Genomic DNA, 22,357 nt, shown 5'->3' on the forward strand with positions numbered 1-22,357 from the left:
GAAGATGCAGAGATGCTTTTGCATGATTTGGACAGGCTGAGTGTGTGGGCATCTGCATGGCAGATGCAACATAATGTGGACAAATGTGGGGTTATCCACTTTGGTAGCAATAATAGGAAGACAGATTATTACTTGAATGGGTGTAAATTGAGAGAGGTGGATACTCAATGAGACCTTGGTGTCCTTGTGCATCAGTTACTGAAAGTAAGCGCGCAGGTACAGCAGGTAGTAAAGAAGGCAAATGAGAAAATCGGACCTCTCAGGGACAAAGGAGGGGAATTATGCTTAGAACCCAAGGGAATAGGGGAGATCCTAAATGAATACTTTGCATCGGTATTCACGAAGGAGAGGGGCGTGTTAACCGGGAGTGTCTCGGAGGGAGGTGTTGACCCGTTAGAGAAAATCTCCATTACAAGAGAGGAAGTGTTAGGTTTTTTAGGGAACATTAAAACTGACAAAGCCCCAGGGCCTGATGGCATCTATCCTCGACTGCTCAGGGAGACGAGAGGTGAAATTGCTGGGCCTCTGACGGAAATCTTTGTCGCTTCTTTGGACACGGGTGAGGTCCCTGAGGATTGGAGGATAGCGAATGTGGTCCCGTTGTTTAAGAAGGGTAGCAGGGATAACCCAGGAAATTATAGGCCGGTGAGCTTGACGTCCGTGGTAGGGAAGTTGTTGGAGAGGATTCTTAGAGACAGGATGTATGTGCATTTAGAACGGAACAATCTCATTAGTGACAGACAGCATGGTTTTGTAAGAGGGAGGTCGTGCCTTACAAATTTGGTGGAGTTTTTTGAGGAAGTGACAAAAACGGTTGATGAAGGAAGGGCCGTGGATGTCGTCTATATGGATTTCAGTAAGGCATTTGACAAAGTCCCACATGGCAGGTTGGTTAAGAAGGTTAAGGCTCATGGGATACAAGGAGAAGTGGCTAGATGGGTGGAGAACTGGCTTGGCCATAGGAGACAGAGGGTAGTGGTCGAAGGGTCTTTTTCCGGCTGGAGGTCTGTGACCAGTGGTGTTCCGCAGGGCTCTGTACTGGGACCTCTGCTATTTGTGATATATATAAATGATTTGGAAGAAGGTGTAACTGGTGTAATCAGCAAGTTTGCGGATGACTCGAAGATGGCTGGAATTGCGAATAGCGAAGAGCATTGTCGGGCAATACAGCAGGATATAGATAGGCTGGAAAATTGGGCGGAGAGGTGGCAGATGGAATTTAATCCGGATAAATGCGAAGTGATGCATTTTGGAAGAAATAATGTAGGGAGGAGTTATACAATAAATGGCAGAATCATCAGGAGTATAGAAACACAGAGGGACCTAGGTGTGCAAGTCCACAAATCCTTGAAGGTGGCAACACAGGTGGAGAAGGTGGTGAAGAAGGCATATGGTATGCTTGCCTTTATAGGACGGGGTATAGAGTATAAAAGCTGGAGTCTGATGATGCAGCTGTATAGAACGCTGGTTAGGCCACATTTGGAGTACTGCGTCCAGTTCTGGTCGCCGCACTACCAGAAGGACGTGGAGGCATTGGAGAGAGTGCAGAGAAGGTTTACCAGGATGTTGCCTGGTATGGAGGGTCTGAGCTATGAGGAGAGATTGGGTAGACTGGGGTTGTTCTCCTTGGAAAGACGGAGAATGAGGGGAGATCTAATAGAGGTATACAAGATTATGAAGGGTATAGATAGGGTAAACAGTGGGAAGCTTTTTCCCAGGTCGGAGGTGACGATCACGAGGGGTCACGGGCTCAAGCTGAGAGGGGCGAAGTATAACTCAGACATCAGAGGGACATTTTTTACACAGAGGGTGGTGGGGGCCTGGAATGCGCTGCCAAGTAGGGTGGTGGAGGCAGGCACGCTGACATCGTTTAAGACTTACCTGGATAGTCACATGAGCAGCCTAGGAATGGAGGGATACAAACGATTGGTCTAGTTGGACCAAGGAGCGGCACAGGCTTGGAGGGCCGAAGGGCCTGTTTCCTGTGCTGTACTGTTCTTTGTTCTTTGTATGTTGGCCTTCATAGCGAGAGGATTTGAGTGTAGGGATAGAGATGTTTTGCTGCAATTGTATATGGCTTTGGCGAGGCCGCATCTGGAATATTGTGTGCAGTTTTGGTGTCCTTATCTGAGGAAGAATATCCTTGCTATAGAGGGAGTACAATGAAGGTTTACCAGGCTGATTCCTGGGATGGCAGGTCTGTCATATGAGGAGAGACTAAGTGGGTTAGGATTGTATTCACTGGCGTTGAGAAGAGTGAGAGGGGATCTCATAGAAACTTATAAAATTCTAACAGGGTTAGACAGGGTAGATTCAGAAATAATGTTCCCAATGGTGGGGGAGTCCAGAACTAGGGGTCATAGAACATTACAGCGCAGTACAGGCCCTTTGGCCCTCGATGTTGCGCTGACCTGCGAAACCAATCTAAAGCCCCTCTAATCTACACTATTCCAATATCATCCATATGTTTATCCAATAACCATTTGAATGCTCTTAATGTTGAAGGGCGGCATGGTAGCACAGTGGTTAGCACTGCTGCTTCACAGCTCCAGGGACCTGGGTTCTATTCCCGGCTTGGGTCACTGTCTGTGTGGAGTTTGCACATTCTCTTCGTGTCTGTGTGGGTTTCCTCCGGGTGCTCCGGTTTCCTCCCACGGTCCAAAGATGTGCGGGTTAGGTTGATTGGCCATGCTAAAATTGCCCTTAGTGTCCTGAGATGCATAGGTTAGAGGGATTGGTGGGTAAAATATGTAGGGATATGGGGGTAGGGTCTGGGTGGGATTGTGGTCGGTGCAGACTCGATGGGCCGAATGGCCTTTCTGTGCTGTAGGGTTTTTATGATTCTATGAGTCCACTACTGCTGCAGGCAGGGCATTCCACGCCCTTACTACTCTCTGAGTAAAGAACCTACCTCTAACATCTGTCCTATATCTATCACCCCTTAATTTAAAGCTACGTCCCCTCGTGTTAGCCATCACCATCCGAGGAAAAAGGCTCTCACTATCCACCCTCTCTAATCCTCTGATCATCTTGTATACCTCTATTAAGTCACCTCTTAACCTTCTTCTCTCTAACGAAAACAACCTCAAGTCCCTCAGCCTTTCCTCATACGATCTTCCCATCATACCAGGCAACATCCTGGTAAATCTCCTCTGCACCCTTTCCAACGCTTCCACATCTTTCCGATAATGCGGCGACCAGAACTGTACGCAATACTCCAAATGCGGCTGCGCCAGAGTTTTGTACAGCTGCAACATGACCTCCTGGCTCCGAAACCCAATCCCTCTACCAATAAAAGTTCACACACTGTACGCCTTCTTAACAACCCTATCAACCTGGGTGCCAACTTTCAAGGATCTGTGCACATGGACACCCAGATCCCTCTGTTCATCCACACTACCAAGTATATTTCCATTAGCCCAGCACTCTGTATTCCTGTTACTCCTTCCAAAGTGAATCACCTCACACTTTTCCGCATTAAACTCCATTTGCCACCTCTCAGCCCAGCTCTGCAGCTTATCTATGTCCCTCTGTAATCTGCCACTTCCCTCCGCACTGTCTACAACTCCAACAATTTTAGTGTCATCCGCAAATTTACTAATCCATCCTTTCACACCCTCATCCAGGTCATTAATAAAAATGACAAACAGCAGTGGCCCCAAAACAGATCCTTGCGGTACACCGCTAGTAACTGAACTCCAGGATGAATATTTCCCATCAACCACCACCCTCTGTTTTCTTCCAGCTAGCCAATTCCTGATCCAAACCACGAAATCACGCTCAATCCCATGTGTCCGTATTTTCTGCAATAGCTTACCATGGGGAACCTTATCAAACGCTTTGCTGAAATCCATATACACCACATCAACCGCTTTACCCTTATCCACCTCTTTGGTCACCTTCTCAAAGAACTCAATAAAGTTTGTGAGGCACGACCTACCCTTCACAAAACCATGCTGACTATCCCTAATCAAATTATTCCTTTCCAGGTGATTATAAATCCTATCTCTTATAATCCTTTCCAAAATTTTGCCCACAACAGAAGTAAGGCTCACCGGTCTATAATTACCAGGGTTGTCCCTACTCCCCTTCTTGAACAAGGGAACAACAGTTGCTATCCTCCAGTCTTCTGGCACTGTTCCTGTAGACAATGACGACACAAAGATAAAGCCAAAGGCTCTGCAATCTCCTCTCTAGCCTCCCAGAGAATCCTAGGATAAAACCCATCCAGCCCAGGGAACTTATCTATTTTTACCCTTTCCAGAATTGCCAACACCTCCTGCTTATGAACCTCAATCCCGTCCAGTCCAACAGCCTGCATCTCAGTACTCCCCTCGACAACACTGTCCCTCTCCTGTGTGAATACCCTCGAAAAATATGCATTTAGTGCTTCTCCTATCTCTTCAGACTCCACGCACAACTTTCGACTACTGTCCTTGACTGGCCCTAATCTTACCCTAATCATTCTTTTACTCCTGACATAGCTATAGAAAGCTTTAGGGTTTTCCTTGATCCTACCTGCCAAAGACTTCTCATGTTCCCTCCTGGCTCTTCTTAACTCTTTCTTTAGGTCCTTCCTGGCTAACTTGTAACTCTCAAGTGCCCTAACTGAGCCTTCACGTCTCATCTTAACATAAGTCTCCTTCTTCCTCTTCACAAGAGAGTCAACCTCCTTAGTAAACCACGGTTCCCTCACACGTCTGCTTTCTCCCTGCCTGACAGGTACATATTTATCAAGGACGCGTAGTAGCTGTTCCTTGAACAAGTTCCACATTACAATTGTGCCCATCCCCTGCAGTTTCCTTCCCCAACCTATGCCACCTAAATCTCGCCTAATCGCATCATAATTTCCTTTCCCCCAGCTATAACTCTTGCCCTTTGGTATATACCTATCCCTTTCCATTGCTAAGGTAAACGTAATCGAATTATGGTCACTGTCGCCAAAGTGCTCACCTACCTCCAAATCTAACACCTGGCCTGGTTCATTACCCAGTACCAAATCCAATGTGGCCTCGCCTCTTGTTGGTCTATCTACATACTGTGTCAGGAAGCCTTCCTGCACACATTGGACAAAAACTGACCCCTCTAAAGTACTTGAACTATAGCTTTTCCAGTCAATATTTGTAAAGTTAAAGTCCCCCAGAACAACTACCCTGTTACTTTCGCTCCTATCCAGAATCATCTTTGCAATCTTTTCCTCTACATCTCTGGAACTTTTCGGAGGTCTATAAAAAACTCCCAACAGGGTGACCTCTCCTTTCCTGTTTCTAACCTCAGCCCAAACTACCTCAGTAGACGAGTCCTCATCAAATGTCCTTTCTGCCACCGTAATACTGTCCTTGACTAACAATGCCACACCTCCCCCTCTTTTACCACCTTCCCTGCACTTACTGAAACATCTAAACACTGGAACCTGCAACAACCATTCCTGTCCCTGCTCTATCCATGTCTCCGAGATGGCCACAACATCGAAATCCCAGGTACCAACCATGGTTTGAGGATAAGAGGTAAACCTTTTAGAACTGAGGTGAGGAGAAATTTCTTCACCCAGAGGGTGGTGAATGTGTGGAATTCACTACCACAGAATGTAGTTGAGGCTGAATGTAGTTGAGGCTAAAACGTCTGATTTCAAAAAGAAATTAGGCATAGCTCTTGGGGCTAAAGGGATCAAGGGATTATGGGGGAAAAGGAGGGATCAGGATATTGAATTTGATGATCAGCCATGATCAGAATGAATGGCGGAGCAGGCTCGAAGGGCTGAATGGCCTACTCCTGCTTCTAGTTTCTATATTTCTACTTCATAGTCCGATAACCTGAAGATGAAATAAAAGCAGAAAATGTTGGAAATATTCTGTGATATTCTGTGGATTCTGTGATACTCAGCAGGTCAGATAGTATCTCTGGAAAAAGAAATAGAGTTAATGTTCCAGCTCAGTGACCTTTCCTCAGAACTGGTGCGTTGACGTTTTCTGCTTTTTTTTCACATTTCCAACCTGTCCATGGAACCCAGGTTGAGAATCATTGGATATCGGGGCCCAGCTGAGATTGATATGGCCTGACCAGATCTCCTGTTGGACCACATGGCGGTGGTCAGTGCAAGCTGTTGTTGTTGTTGGATGGCTCAACTAGCAATGCACCAGATACACTTAAGTCTGTGCCTGTCTGTCTCAAAAGAGTGAAGATGACGAAGGGAATGTGTTGAGGAGAGTCAATGGGAAGAGGGAATGAAATACAGGGCAGGATTTTACAGCTTTGCCCGTCCTGAAACCGTAAAACCCTGCCCGAGGTCAACGAGCGGCACGGTGTTACAGTGGTTAGCACTGCTGCGTCACAGCGCCAGGGACCTGGGTTCAATTCCAACCTCAGATGACTGTGTGGAGTTTGCACGTTCTCCCCGTATCTGCGTGGGTTTCCTCCGGGTCGGTTTCCTCCCACAGTCCAAAGATGTGTGGGTTAGGTTGATTGGCCATGCTAAATTGACCCTTAGTGTCAAGGGGATTAGCTGCGTAAATACATGAGGTTACGAGATAGGGCGGGATTGTTGTCGGTGCAGTCTCGATGGGCCAGATGGCCTCTTTCTGCACTGTAAGAATTCTATTCTATGGTAACAGACCTTTCCATGTTCTGCCCCTCACCCGCTCCAATTCCTGTGGCAAGTGGGGTGGTAAAATTCTGGCCACAGTCACAATTTTGTTGGGGGCCAAAGGCATCACTGGGAGATGATAAACTGGTTCAACATATCGATGCCTGAAGGAATTTGGCCAATAGAGGTGCCAAGGATCAGCAGTTTGGAGTTCTAACAAGCAGGTCCTATTTACTAACAGTAAGTTTTCCAGGGAATGCTGCAGAAGGAAGTGGTGACTCAGGAAGTTTGAAAGATATGGGTGATGATGACAAGTATTGATTAAGTCCCATTCACATCTTTGAGCATTAGATTGCCTCAGTGGTGTTTGATATCAATATCGTGCACACTAACTGGGAGATAATACCAAGATGATGTGATCAACAATAGTGGGATCTTTTTGTGTCCATAGTATAGCTAGAAAATGGTTCATTTAATATTAATGTTATTAAAAGGTCAAATGCTGGTATGGTTTTGTGCCACAGTGAAGTAGAGTGCTTGAATGTGGAATAGCGTGGGTCTGGGATGACTTGCGATTTCCAACGATGTAAACCCTTGTTCTGAGTCATTTGGGATTTAGATGATTGCATTCAAATACATATCCACAGTCAGGACAAGGCCTTTGGATCTGTTCCACAGTGTCTGCAACATGTTCCTTCCTTGAATAGATGAACCACAGGCTGATGAAGGTTCTTGGTTACCACCTCCTCCTTCAATTAGATGTGTGTTTCCTCTCCTAGTCCAGCACCTATTAAATCAACCACTACACGGCCATATCTGCCTTTTCACTTTGAATGAAAGCAACCATTTTCAGCAAGTGTCTTTGGTGGTCAGATACCTGGCTTGCTATCCCTTGCCTTGTGTTGGATCCAACTTCATCCATCCAGTCATTTTGGAGCAGTCATATTACACTTTTATTGATCATCTGACGCCTGACTCTTGCGTCAGCATATACGTGTCGCTTATGAGGGTGATGGAAATTGACACGATGAATAATTTCCGAAATAAATTGGATTGCACTTGAGGGAACTAAACTTCCAGTGGGGAAATGAGACTGGATTGCTCTACAGAGGGTTGTCATGTACTCAATGAGCCGAATACCCCCATTGTGTGCCATTATAACTCTACGAGATGAGTTTCTGAGCGATTGGCCCAAATCTGAGCTGTCCATTTCCTACAGTGTTGTTCTCTAACTTACTCTCTTATCATTCAAGTCTCCCAAAGACTGCCATCCTCTCCTTCTTCACAGGGTTAGTACGGTCAGAGTTTCAGTGAAATTTCTTTGCTTAATCCTCTGAAACTCCGAACACCGCATCGTACGCACACTTTCTTCTCTGTTCATCTTCACTGTGCTGAAACTAAGAGCCATCACACTATCTCGATGGACTGAATGGCCTCTTTCTGGGCCATAATGACTCTCTGACTTTATTGCCAACTTTCATTGTTATCAGGACAAAACTCCTTCATCTCCCCCAAAGAAATATTGTTAATATGGAGAGGGCAACATATAGAATAACAAGTTGTTTGATGAATTAAGATGGATATGGTCCCTTATTGGTTTCGTGGTTTGTGTGTGTGTCATACTGACTTCATAACCACGTACGCTCAATTAGGTATCTAAACTCAACTGCTGTTCTGCGTGATATCCTGTTTCTCTAGCTTATCACCTTGAGTGAAACACATTATCTCAAGTTATCCCTCAGGCTTCTTCCCCTTGCTCTTTATAATCTACAGATTTTTGAGACCAGAGATTAGTGTCATCTAATCATAACTTCCTGGTATGCATCCCATTTCCTCCTGTTAGTTTTACCATCAGATGGAGTGCTTTTCTGCACCATATGGAGACAGTAAGAGATCTATCAGCTCCAGCTACTCTTCTGAATGTGCAAAAACCACCGCCTCAAACAATGACAGATTTATCAAGTGCAGTTGACAAGACCCTGAAACAGGCACCCAGAGAGACATTTTCGATTTGCAATGTTTCCCATACTTTCTGTTTTTATTTCCGATCTCCAGCATTCACAATATTTTGCTTTTATTTTATTGTTTAATTCATTGCCACTTCACTTCCAGCAATGCCAACCTTGGAGAAATTCTGCTCTTGTATCTGGCAGAAGTTTGGTTTGTCTCTTTCACTTTGTTCACGTTCATTGCTTTCCATTTCCCTCCCAGTGTTGGATAAGGTGTTTACCAAAACTTGCTTTCACAGCGCCATCTCCTTTCTCAGTGACTGCCCCTGACTTACCCCATGTGGATTCCATCTGAAGTTCCATCCTTCATGGTCCCGGGTTACAGGTACTGCCGAGACATACAACGTTCCTCGGACTGTTGTTCTCAGCACATGGTGAGATCCACTTCCAGCGCCATGCACATCCCATATACGCACTAGACCTCTCTTTCCAACAGCACCAACTCAACCTACCTCAAAGCTGTCCTGGTTCCCAATTTCATTTCATTCTTCACCTCATCCGAACTCTTTAGAATAAACTTTTTCTCTTCCTTTCAGGTGTTAAGGAATGAAACTCTAAGTTCTGAAGAAGAGTCTTGTTGGACTCAGTGGGTTGGATTTTATAGCCGCGCTTGCCACAAGGCCGGAAAATCCCACCCAAGGTCAACGGACATTTTCCTGGTCCACCCCCGCCCGTTACAATTCCCGTGGCTGGCGGAATGGTATAATTCCGCCTAGTAACTCTGTTTCTCTCCACAGATGCTGCCAGACCTGCTGTGTTCTTCTGGCACTCGGTTTTTATTTTACTGTTTTCTGTATTTTTTAATTGGTGCTCTAAGGGTTTTAAATTACCACACAGTGCCATGCACCATTGAATGTGCTGTTGTTCAAAGTCTTTGCGACTTTCTTTCCACTCCCATGTTGACTTGTGTTCCTTATTTTCAGCAAGCCTTTCCCAAAAAGTTCCCATTCTCGGAATTTGTGCCCAAAGTCTACACCCAGATTAAAGAGTTTATCTACGCCTGCCTCAAGTTTTCAGAAGACCTTCATCTGAGGTAAGGAGATCATGAGCGAGAATAAATTAAATGGAACATCTGATACTAAAGGCAGTATTGCCATCGCTAATTGTCCTGAGGGGCATAGGAACAGGAGGTGGCCACTTAGGCCCTTGTGCCTGTTCCACCATTCAGTGAGATCATGGCTGACATATGAACTAACACCTATACTCACCTGTTCCCTATACTCCTTCATATGTTTCATTTGTTTGGAAATGTTTTCTAACTTCTCTCACAAAAGACCTGATGATAATTTTTAGGCTCTGTCTCTGGACCTAAATTCCCCAAAAGGTGGAAAGGTTTTCCCTTTATCTATTCTATCTGTTCTTCATATCTTGTAGACATCAAAGACAAAGAAAAGTACAGCACAGAAACAGGCCCTTCGGCCCTCCAAGCCTGCACTGATCACGTCCTATCTAGACCAACCGCTTATATCCCTCTATTCCCCGTCTGTTCATGTGCCTATCCAGATAAGTCTTAAATGTTTCTAACGTATTTGCCTCAACCACCTCACTTGGCAGTGTATTCCAGGCCCCCACCACCCTCTGTGTAAAAAACCTCGTCCGCACATCTCCGCTGAACCTTTCCCCCCTTACCTTGAACTTGTGTCCCCCTTGTAATTGTAATTTCTGCCCTGGGAAAAAACTTCCAACTGTTCACCCTATGCATACCCCTCATAATTTTATAAATTTCTATCAGGTCACCCCTCAGGCTCTGTCTTTCCAGGGAGAACAATCCCAGCTTATTCAATCTCTCCTCATAGCTAATACCCTCCCTACCAGGCAACATCCTGGTAAACCTTTTCTGTACTCCCTCCAAAGCCTCCACGTCTTTCTGGTAGTGTGGTGACCAGAATTGGACACAGTATTCCAAATGTGGCTTAACCAACGTTTTATACAACTGTAACATAATTTGCCAACTTTTATACTCGATGCCCCTTCCGATGAAGGCAAACATGCCTTATGCTTTCTTCACCACCTTTTCCACCTGTGCTGCCACTTTTAAGGATCTGTGGACCTGTACTTCCAGATCTCTCTTTGTTCTATGCTCCTGATGGTTCTGCCATTTATTTTATAGCTCCCACCTGAATTGGATCTACCAAAATGCATCACCTCGCATTTGTCCGGATTAAATCTGCCATTTCTCTACCGAATTTTCCAGCCTATCAATATCTTGCTGTATTCTCTGATAACCTTCATCACTGTCCGCAACTCCGCCAATCTTAGTATCATCCGGAAACTTGCTAATCAGACCAGCTACGTTTTCTTCCAGGTCATTTATATATATTACAAACAGCAGAGATCCCAGCACTGATCCCTACAGAATACCACTAGTTACAGACCTCCATTCAGAAAAACACCCCTCCACCACTACCCTCTGTCCTCTATGGCCAAGCCAATTCTGAATCCATCTAGCTAGTTCACCCCTGATCCCGTGGGATTTAATCTTTTGCACCAGCCTGCCGTGAGGGACCTTGTCAAATGCTTTACTAAAGTCCATGTAGACAACATCCACAGTCCTTCCCTCCTCAATCATTTTTGTCACCACCTCAAAAAACTAAATTCAACATCAATCAAATCCTCCCTTAATCTTCTGAATGCTATGGAATCTAGCAATCCCTGAGTTCAAAGTCAGATGGTATGGACTCGAAGCACATGTACAAATGGCAGGTTTTCTTCCTTGATGAACTTCAGCAGTGACCATACTGGTTTTGTTAAAAATCTGGCAGTTCTAATGGTCATTTTAGTTGTTGCCGATTATCAAGTCACCAGGTTTATTGAAATGGTTTTATAATTTGTCATGGTGGGATTTCAATACAAAGATCTCTAGTTGCTAGTCCAGTTGGCTACTATGTCCTAATGTAGCAATGCTGTTTTTTATTTTGCCCCTTTTCCTTTGCCAATAATTTTCAGAATAATTTTTAGTTTCTCTTCTCACGACTACACTTCAATCAAGTGACAGGCAGATGATTTGCTTCCAGCTCTGACTGAAGGGATTCTGAGGAGGTGCAGAAAAAGATGGAGAGTTATAAAATTGATGTGTACAAAGGTCTGGTCCGTCTCCACTTGGAGTAATATGCGCAAGTCTGCTGTAAACTGTTGCTTTGATTTCAAAATCCTTATCCTCGCATTCAAATCCCTCTCAGGTCTCACCTCTCCAGACCACCGACATCACTGCACTACTTCAACATCACTGCACTACTTCAATTCTGGCAGCCTGTGCATCCCCGATTTTCTTCCCCTCCGCATTGACAGCCACACCTTCAATTGCCCGGGCTCAAGCTCTGGAAATCCCTCCCTCAACCTCACCACCGCTCTACCTCTGTCTTTCTTTAAGACATTCCTAAAAGCCTACCTCTATGGCCTAGGTTCTGCTCACCTATTCTAACATCTTGTGGGGGGTGGGCTGGCCCAGACACATCCAGGAGGCCAGTGATCAGAGGGTGGGGGTCAGTGACAGTGGTGCACTGTCGCTCAGGTCATTGGCCAGTGTTCGGGAGGCCAATCTCCGCCCTGAGAGATCAGCACATACGCAGTGGTCTACTTGGCACCATGCTGCCGGCCTTTCCAGCAGGAATAGGCCCTGCCCCTGACTTTTATCGAGATTCACACCAGGGTACTCTGCAGTGCTCAGAGAGTGGGAGATTCATTTTGAAAGTCCCCCTGAAAAAAGCAGTGGAATTTACTCCAGTTTTTTATGCAAATTCAGTGCTTAAATTTTTTTTGGGAGAATTCCACCCCTTATGTGGCTCCTTAAGATCTCAAAGGAGCTCTACAAATGGAAGTTTCTTTTGTAATGTAGGGACAAACTGGCACTGGAGAGAAACAAATAAATTACAGGTCAATTAGTACCTGAGGTTGGACCAGTGGTCTGCAACCTGTGACCCTGTTTCATTTCATCTTATTTGTGGCTTGCAACCTTTTCCAGTTGGATCGCACAAGCATGCAAAAAAATCTATACAAAAATGAAATCAAGAAAAGCTAGAGCTGTGTTTTTATTGTGAGATGTGAGGTTGATCATGCTGCCCTTTATGGTTTGAAATAATTAATTGAAGAAGAAAATGTCATCGTGCGCAGAATAAACCTGTTTAAGTGATATAGCTACACCATAATTATATATTATGGGGGTGATTCGCCCAGTCGGGGTCGGGGAGATCGGAACTGGCCGGATAGAGGGTCGGGGAGATCGGGGCTGGCTGGGAAGGGGTCATAGGGACTGTCCCGGGGAGGTGCGGGAGACAAATGATCGGGGGGTTGCGGGGTTGGAAGGCCAGCAATGGGGGGTTGCGGGGCTGGCCAGCGATCGGGAGACCTGCAATGGGGGGGGGAGGGGGCGGTGGGCGATCTCAGCTCTGACAGACCGGCGCATACGCAGTGGCCCACTCAGCGCTATGCTGCCGGCCTCTTGGGCGGGAATAGGCCCTATCCCCGTGTTCCCACTAGAGCACTTTGTGATGCACAGTGATGTAGATTCATTCTGGAAATCTCGCTGAAAAAAACAGGGATTTACTCCCATTTTCCCGTATGATGGGGACTTAGAATTTTTTGATTTGATTTATTAATGTCACATATATTAGTATACAGTGAAAAGCATTGTTTCTTGCATGCTTTTTGGGGAGAACCCCGGCTTATACCTTTCGTTCGAGGAACAGACTTAATGATTGTGATTGTTGTTCTTTCTAACAGAGCTGAGATGATGAATTATTCTGATCGTAGACAATTAGTCACTGTTGGTTTAGAACTTGAGTATTGCTGCTAAAAGAGACATGCTGTCAAAGCTTTTTGTCTTTCACTCATCAGGACAGATGCAAGAATGCCAAATTTCAAAGAGAACTACATTTCAAATTGCATGTGAAAAGGGGACTGATTGGTTGATGACTTACCTCTGGTCAAGGCTTTCCCACAAAGAATGCACCAGGGAATTAGTGTTCCCCCCTTCTCATAAAGTATAAAGTCACCAAGTCTCCTTAGACAGCACCTTTCAAACCCTCAATCTCTAGATGAAAGGATAAGAGCAGCAGATACCTGGGAACACCAACACTAAGATGTTCCCCTCCAAGGAACTCACCATCCTGACTTGGAAATCTATCGCTGTTCCTTCACTGTCGTGTGGTCAAAATCCTCGAACTCCTTCCCTAACAGCACAGTGGGTGTAACTACACCACATGGACTGCAGCAGTTCAAGAAGGCAGCTCACCACCACCTTCTCGAGGGCAATTTGGGATGGGCAATAAATGCTGGCTGAGTCAGCGACATCCACAACCCATGAATGGATGTTTAAAAATTGTTGCCCCCTTTGAAATTTGGCATTCTTGTGTTTGTGCTGATGAGTGCTAGATGAAAATTTTCACCAGCATGTCTCTTTTTCAGCAATATTCTGAATGTATTATTAGAAGCTTTTATTTATCATGGGACTCAATAGCCAAAAAAATTGTCCTAATTCTACATATCTTAAGTTAAAGTTTGTTTTAAAGAGGACATCACTGGCAAAATTATAGTTCAAAAAGCTTTGAAGAAGGTGATACTTCAGTTTGATGTATTATTTAACTTTTTTCAAATGATACATTATTTCAACACCTGTATTTAACCTACTATATATAAATTTAAAGTTTATTTATTAGTGTCACAAGTAGGCTTACATTAACACTGCAATGAAGTTACTGTGAAAATCCCCTAGTCGCCACACTGCAGCGCCTGTTCGGGTACACTGAGGGAGAATTTAGCATGGCCAGTGCATCTAACCAGCGCATCTTTCGAACTGTGGGAGGAAACCGGAGCACCCAGTGAAAACCCGCACAGTCACGGGGAGAATGCGCAGACTCTGCACAGATAGTGACCCAAGCCAGGAATCGAACCCGGGTCTCTAGCGCTGTGAGACAGCAGTGCTAACCACTGTGCGATGGTTCATAATGGAACAAAGAAATGGTTGAGGAATTATATTCGTACTTTGATTCTGTCTTCACAAAGGAAGACATGAATAATGTACCAGAAATTCTGAGAAACACAAGTTTTAGTGAGGAGCTGAAGGAAATCATTCTGCCAGAGACACTTGCCAATTTACCAAGTATTTAGTTTTAAGTTGCTGTCTTTTAAAAATGCCAAATTTTTATCTTGAAGCTCCCAATAGTTATTTTTCGGCAATTTTATTTTAAAGCCTCTTTAGGTTGCAGAGGTTGCTGACTAGGTTAGACCCTGAATATGATGAGAGGCAACTGGGACTGGGAAATGTTCACACAGGTGACAGAAAGGTTCTGGGAATCAGCCACCTACATGTTCACTCGAATAAAAAGACACTCTAAACCTATTTGCAGAGTTGCAGAAAACGGTAAATAACATCATAAATCAGTTAAACAACTGCCCAGAGGATTGAAATGTGAGTTGTAGAGTCTTTGGTTTCTCTTTTGCATGACTTTGCTCTAATTTTAACATTGTTCCCCTAAACAGAGGGGATTGTTCCCCGAAATTGTTCCCCTAAACTTCGAAGACAGAGGGTGGTGGTGGATGGAAAATTTTCGGATTGGAGGCAGGTTGCTAGCGGAGTGCCACAGGGATCAGTGCTTGGTCCTCTGCTCTTTGTGATTTTTATTAATGACCTAGAGGAGGGGGCTGAAGGGTGGATCAGTAAATTTGCTGATGACACCAAGATTGGTGGAGTAGTGGATGAGGTGGAGGGCTGTTGTAGACTGCAAAGAGACATAGATAGGATGCAAAGCTGGGCTGAAAAATGGCAGATGGAGTTTAACCCTGATAAATATGAGGTGATTCATTTTGGTAGGACAAATTTAAATGTGGATTACAGGGTCAAAGATAGGGTTCTGAAGACTGTGGAGGAACAGAGAAATCCTGGGGTCCATATCCACAGATCTCTAAAGGTTGCCACTCAAGTGGATAGAGCTGTGAAGAAGGCCTATAGTGTGTTAGCTTTTATTAACAGGGGGTTGGAGTTTAAGAGCCGTGGGGTTATGCTGCAACTGTACAGGACCTTGGTGAGACCACATTTGGAATATTGTGTGCAGTTCTGGTCACCTCACTATAAGAAGGATGTGGAAGCGCTGGAAAGTGTGCAGAGGAGATTTACCAGGATGCTGCCTGGTTTGGAGGGTAGGTCTTCTGAGGAAAGGTTGAGGGAGCTAGGGCTGTTCTCTCTGGAGCGGAGGAGGCTGAGGGGAGACTTAATAGAGGTTTATAATATGATGAAGGGGATAGATCGAGTGAACGTTCAAAGACTATTTCCTCGGGTGGATGGAGCTATTACAAGGGGGCATAACTATAGGGTTCATGGTGGGAGACATAGGAAGGATGTCCGAGGTAGGTTCTTTACTCAGAGAGTGGTTGGGGTGTGGAATGGACTGCCTGCAGTGATAGTGGAGTCAGACACTTTAGGAACATTTAAGCGGTTATTGGATAGGCACATGGAGCACACCAGGATGGTAGGGAGTGGGATAGCTTGATCTTGGTTTCAGATAAAGCTCGGCACAACATCGTGGGCCGAAGGGCCTGTTCTGTGCTGTACTGTTCCATGTTCTAAACACTCAGAATGTGGCTGTGGTCAGAGTAGCCGCGAATGGACAGTAAAACCACCGAGGCCAGTGTCCCTTCACCAACCTTACAACAGTTAGTAATACTTCCCAGTACAAAGTATACATCGGCACATTGGCACAGCAGTTAGCACTGCTGCTTCACAGCACCAGGGACCCGGGTTCGATTCCCGGTTTGGGTCATTGTCTGTGTGTGTGGAGTTTGCACGTTCTCTCTGTGTCTGTGTGGGTTTCCTCCAGTTGCTCTAGTTTGATTCCCACACTTCAAAGATGTGCCGGTTGGGTGGATTGGCCGTGCTAAATTGACCCTTAGTGTGAGGAGGACTAGCTAGAGTAAATGCATGGGGTTATGGGGATAGGGCCTGGGTGGGATTGTGGTCGGTGCAGACTCGATGGGCCGAATGGCCTCTTTCTGCACTGTAGGATTCTATATCCTGTGTGTTGGTTACCTGGCCACTTCACACTATATTCCTCTTCAGTTAGACAGCATTAACTGTCTCAATCAGGGAGTTCATATTCGAACAGGTCCACCTCATGGACCTTGTTAAAGTCATTATAAAAACAGTCTTTGCCAACTTCACCTAAACCTTGAGAACAGATTTTTTAAAATAAGCATGCCTCCTGCACTTCCTGCTAGAGCTTATTAATGTTGCAGTTGATGCAACATTGAGTGAGCAGCATATTTCCTTGTTTGTTTGTGAAATCTTACAGCATAGAAGGAGATTGACAAAAACAAATGTAGACCCCTTACAGTCAGAAATGGGGGATTCATAATGGGGAATAAAGAAATGGTTGAGAAATTAAATTCATACTTTGATTCTGCCTTCACAAAAGAAGACATGAATAATGTACCAGATGTTCTGAGAGCAAAATGTTTTAGTGAGGAGCTGAAGGAAATGCGCATTAATAGAGAAATGATTTTGGGGAAATTGATGGGATTGAAGGAGCATAAATCTCCAGGGCCAGATAATCTTCATCCTAGAGTACTTGAGGAAGTGGCCCTAGAAATAGTAGATTCATTGGTGGTCATTTTCCAAAAGTCTTTGGACTCTGTAATTGTTCCTACAGATTGGATGGTAGTTCGATTAGTTTGATTTATTATTGTCAGATGTATTAACATACAGTGAAAAGTATTGTTTCTTGCACACTATACAGACAAAACATACCGTTTATAGAGAAGGAAACGAGAGAGTGCAGAATGTGGTGTTACAGTCATAGCCAACTTAAGCCAGCTATTCAAAAAGGGAGGCAGAGAGAAAACAGAGAACTATAGACCAGTGAGCCTGACGTCGGGAAGTTGCTCGAGTCCATTATCACGGATTTCATAACTCAGCATTTGGAAGGCAGTGGTATAATCAGACAAAGTCAGCATGGATTTACAAAAGGGAAATCATGCTCGGCAAATCTGCTGGAATTCTTTGAGGATGTAACTAGTAGAGTTGACCAGGGAGAACCAGTGGATGTGGTTTATTTAGACTTTCAGAAGGCTTTGGACAAGGTCTCACATAGCAGATCAATATGTAAAGATAAAGCACATGGGATTAGAATCATAGAACCATTGCGGGTAGTGTCATGAGATGGATAAAAAGCTAGTCAGCAGACAGGAAGCGAAGAGTTGGAATAAATGAGTCTTTTTCCAATTGGCAGTGAGTGACTAGCGATCTGTCACGAGGGAATTGTGCTCGGACCCCCAACTGTTCACATTATATATTAAAGATTTGGATGAAAAAACTAAATATATTATCTACAAATTTGTAGATGATAGAAAGGGTGAGCTGTGAGGAGGATGTAGAGATGCTTCGGCATGATTTGGACAGGCTAAGTGAGTGGGCATATGCATGGCAGATGCAGTATAATGTGGATAAATGTGAGGTTTGGTAGCAATAATAGGAACACAGATTATTACTTGAATGGGTGTAAATTGATAGAGGTGGATGCTCAGCGAGACCTTGGTATCCCTGTGCATCAGTTGCTGAAAGTAAGCACGCAGGTACAACAGAGAGGCAAATGGTATGTTGCCCTTTATAGTGAGAGGATTTGAGTATAGGAATAGAGATGTTTTACTGCAATTGTGTAGGACATTAGTGAGGCCACACCTGGAATGTTGTGTGCAGTTTTGTTGTCCTTATCTGAGGAAGGATGTCCCTGCAATAGGGGGAGTACAGCGAAGGTTTACTAGGCTGATTCCTGGGATGGCAGGACTGTTATATGAGGAGAGACTAAAATGGTTAGGATTATGTTCATTGGAACTTAGAAGAGTAACAGAGAATCCCATAGAAACTTTAAAATTCTGACAGCATTGGACAGGGTAGATTAAGAAAGAACGTTCCCAATGGTGGGGGATTCCAGAACAAAGGGTCATAGTTTAAGGATAAGGGGTAAACCTTTTAGAACTGAGGTGAGGAGAAATTTCTTCACCCAGAGGGTGGTGAATGTGTGGGATTTACTACCACATTCTCTGCCACAGAATTCGTTACCCTGCCTAACAGCGCCAGGGACCTGGGTTCAGTTCTGGCCTGGGGTGACTGTGCGGAGTTTGCACGTTCTCCCTGTGTCTGCGTGGGTATCCTCCGGGTGATCCAGTTTCCTCCCACAGTCCAAAGATGTGCAGATTAGGTGGATTGGCCATAAGAAATTTGGGGAGAGGGCCTGGGGTAAGATGTTCTGTCAAGGAGTTGGTGCAGACTCTTCTGCACTGTTGGGATTCTATGAACGCTCCTCTGATTCTGGCCTCTTGTGCAACACTGATTGTCATCACTCTTCCCATCATAGTTGTGCCTTCAGTTATCGAGGCCCTGAGCTATGGAATTCCCTTTCTAAACCTTTCCAACTCTTCCCGCCCTCTCCTACTTTAAGACACTCTATAAAACCTACCCCTCAGCAAGCTTTTGCCCAACTGCTGGAATATTATTTTCTGTGATTCGGTTCACTCTTTATCTGGTGATGCTCCTGAGAAATACCTTGGGATGTTTTATTGCATTAAAGTTGCTGTATAAATGCAAGTTGTTGAAGCATGTGCACATTCACCTCAGTTTTTACGTTTCACAAAATGAACAGCTAGGAATCTATCAATGTAAGTAGACTCTTCAGCCCCTTGAGCCTGTACCACCATTTGGATCATGCCTGATCTGTATCTCAATTTCATTTACCTGCCATTTGCTGCATATTCCCCCTTCACCGAGAAAACTTCTGTCAGTCTAGGGTTTGAATTATTCAACTAGGGAGGTGGCGCCTAGTGGTATTATCACTAGACTATTCATCCAGAAACTCAGCTAATGTTCTGGAGACCCTAGTTTGAATACTGCTATGGCAGATGGTGGATTTTGAATTCAATAAAAATATCTGGAATTAAGAATCTACTGATGACCACGAAACCATTGCCGATTGTCGGAAAAACCCATTTGGTTCACTAATGTCCTTTAGGGAAGGAAATCTGCCGTCCTTACCCGGTCTGGCCTACATGTGACTCCAGAGCAACCGCAATGTGGGTTGACTCTCAACTGCCTTCTGAACAAGGGCAACTAGGGATGGGCAATAAATTCTGGCCAGCCAGCGACGCCCATGTCCCACAAATGAATTTTTTAAAAATTGACCCCCAGCGCCAGCAACTTATGAGGGAGATAGTTTCTGCTTTCTACAAACCTCTGGATACAGTTCAAGACATCACAAAGCTTTCTTAAAAAGAAAGGAGGTCTTGCATTTTTGTGACCACAGGTTGTTCTAAAGTACGTCACAGTCAATGAAATATTTCTGAAGTGTTTAGTGTAGGAAAGTGACAGCCAATTTGCTCACAGCAAGCTCCACAGACCAAGGTTGTGGTAATGGCCAGATAATTTTTATTTGGTGATGATGATTGAAGGAGAAATATTGGCAGGGGAACTGGGAAATGAATAGCTGGAAGATTTGGTGAAATGAAGGAATGATGATTCGGTATTGCCAATCTTGATGTTTAAAAGCCCATTGATGGTAGGAGGAAGGACTGTGAAGTTCCACAGTTGTGAGGTTCTGGGAAAGAATGAATTGGAGCTGGAGACAATGAATGTTAGCCTCCGATACAATGGGTTTGTGTGTCATCTGAGAAAATTCCTCAAATCTGTTGTCTAAGGTGCTTTTAAAATACTTGTCAGTTCGTAACAAAAAAACAAAGCCTGCATGTCAGAGGAAAATTTAAATAAAACGCTTTGAGTGCACTTTGCTGCCGTCTTCTCTGCTGGAGTTGTTGTCCTGTTAGAAAGGGCCCCCTGCCAAACAATGGCCCACTATCCCTGACCAATAATGTCGCCTGCCACTTCTTCCCTTCAGTAACGTGACAGGTTTGAATTGGTTTTTATTAGAGGGTCTGCATGGAGAGCCAGCAGGATATTTAGCTGTCATTCTTACTGAACCCTAGAGTGATGGGGTCAGCCCGTCAATCAAGTTAGGTATGCCGGGTCATAGGCTTGTGAGTCCTTAGGAAGCAAGGTATCGAGTTTAGTGGTGTCTTTTTGCACACTCTTCTGTCTTTCCTTCAATGCTTGTTTTATTTTTTTTCACCCCGCATTATCTCCCATTGATCCCAGAGTCCAAGCTGAAATAATGGAATTTGCTCATGCCTCCCCATTTCAGACAAGATCTGGTCTGCCCTCTCGTACGGATGTAAAAGGATCTCATGGCTATTACTTTGAAAAAGAGCTAGGAGTTTTCCTCGGTATACTGGCCAATATTTATCCCTCAATTAATGCTACCAAAAATTGATTATCTGTTCATTATCACATTGCTGTTTGCAGCAAGTTCTTGTGTTCAGATTGACTGTTGTGTTTGCCTCATTACAACAGTGGCTGCACTTCGCAAGTACTTCATTCGCTGTAAAGCAGTTTTCAACATCCCGAGTACCTGAAAGTTGCGGCAGAAAAATAAGTCTTCCTTTCGAAGTACAGTACCTGTTGCGGAGGTAAACGCAAGGAACGGGGAGGTGAATTGCCAGTTTGGTGGGGAGGGCGGGACTCTTTGAGGCAATGGATGATGGTTCAGCTGGGAATGGTGGTATTGCAGCGATAGAAACACTCACTGCACTTTGAGTAATGCCATGAGATCTTTAATGGACAACTGGATGGGGCCTCAGTTAAACATCTCATCCTCTGGACAGCATTACCCTGGACCTCTGCTGGCTCTGCTCTGCCATTATCTGTGCAACAGTTTGGGACATGCCAACAGCACGAATGATAAAGCAACAGCAAAAATTGCAACTTATATTTATCACATCATTCATGTCATGAAACATCCCAAGATACTGCTGAGGGATGTTATGAAACAAAATGTGACACTGAGCCACAAAGAACAAAGAAAATTACAGCATAGGAACAGGCCCTTGGGCCCTCCAAGCCTGCACTGACCATGCTGCCCATCTGAACTAAAACTCCCTACCCTTCCCTCTGTTCCCAGCCTATTCATGTATTTGTCAAGACGCCCCTCAAAAGCCACTTAATGAGATATTTGGTCAGATGTTCAAAAGCTTGGTCAAAGAGGTATGTTTTAAGCAGAAAAGCAAGTTAGAGAGGAGGAGAGGAAGAGGGAAAATATTTCAGAGCCTTAGGCCTAAGCAATTAAAGGCGCAGTTGCCAACGATGGAGCAGTTAAAATCAGAGATACTCAAGATGCCAGAATGAGAGGAGCACAGATATTTTGGAGGATTGTGGAGCTGGACGCAATTGCAGAGATGGGGAAGGATGATGTCATGGAAGGATTTTAAAACAAGACTGAGAATATTAAAATCAAGATCTTGCTTGACCAAGAACCATGTAGATCAGCAAGCAGAGGGAGTGATGGGTGAACGGGCCTAAGGCTGCGGCTAAAGGCATGGACAGAAGAATTTTGATGACCTCAAGTGAGTAGACTGTGAGCGACCAGCTGGAAGTGTGTTTGAATAGTCCAAGCTACAGTTAACGATGAGGGATGCTTTATAAATGCAAGTTCTTTATCGTTGCTTCAACTTGTATATGCCACTTATTAACATTCCACAAGGAGCAATGTGATAATGACCAGATGATCGAATTTTAGGAATGGTGGTTCAGGAATAAATATTAAGGTTACGCAGTGAACATCCCTGCTGACTTTAAAATGGCTCACAACACCAGGTTAAAGTCCAACAGGTTTATTTGGTAGCCAAAGCCACTAGCTTTCGGAGCGCCAGTGGCTTTTGCTACCAAATAAACCTA

General features: G+C 44.5%; 1 protein-coding gene across 2 annotated transcripts in view; it reads left to right on the plus strand.

Moving 5' to 3' along the window:
* Positions 1-22,357, plus strand: part of exoc6b (exocyst complex component 6B) — a 631,370-nt gene that overhangs the window by 409,456 nt on the left and 199,557 nt on the right. For both annotated transcript variants that reach the window (XM_078224516.1, XM_078224517.1), the window contains one exon: positions 9,516-9,625. In XM_078224516.1, coding sequence (XP_078080642.1) covers positions 9,516-9,625 — 110 coding nt within the window. The remainder of the gene's footprint in view (positions 1-9,515; positions 9,626-22,357) is intronic.

Source organism: Mustelus asterias, chromosome 1 (assembly GCF_964213995.1).
Source record: "Mustelus asterias chromosome 1, sMusAst1.hap1.1, whole genome shotgun sequence".
NCBI lineage: Eukaryota > Metazoa > Chordata > Chondrichthyes > Carcharhiniformes > Triakidae > Mustelus > Mustelus asterias.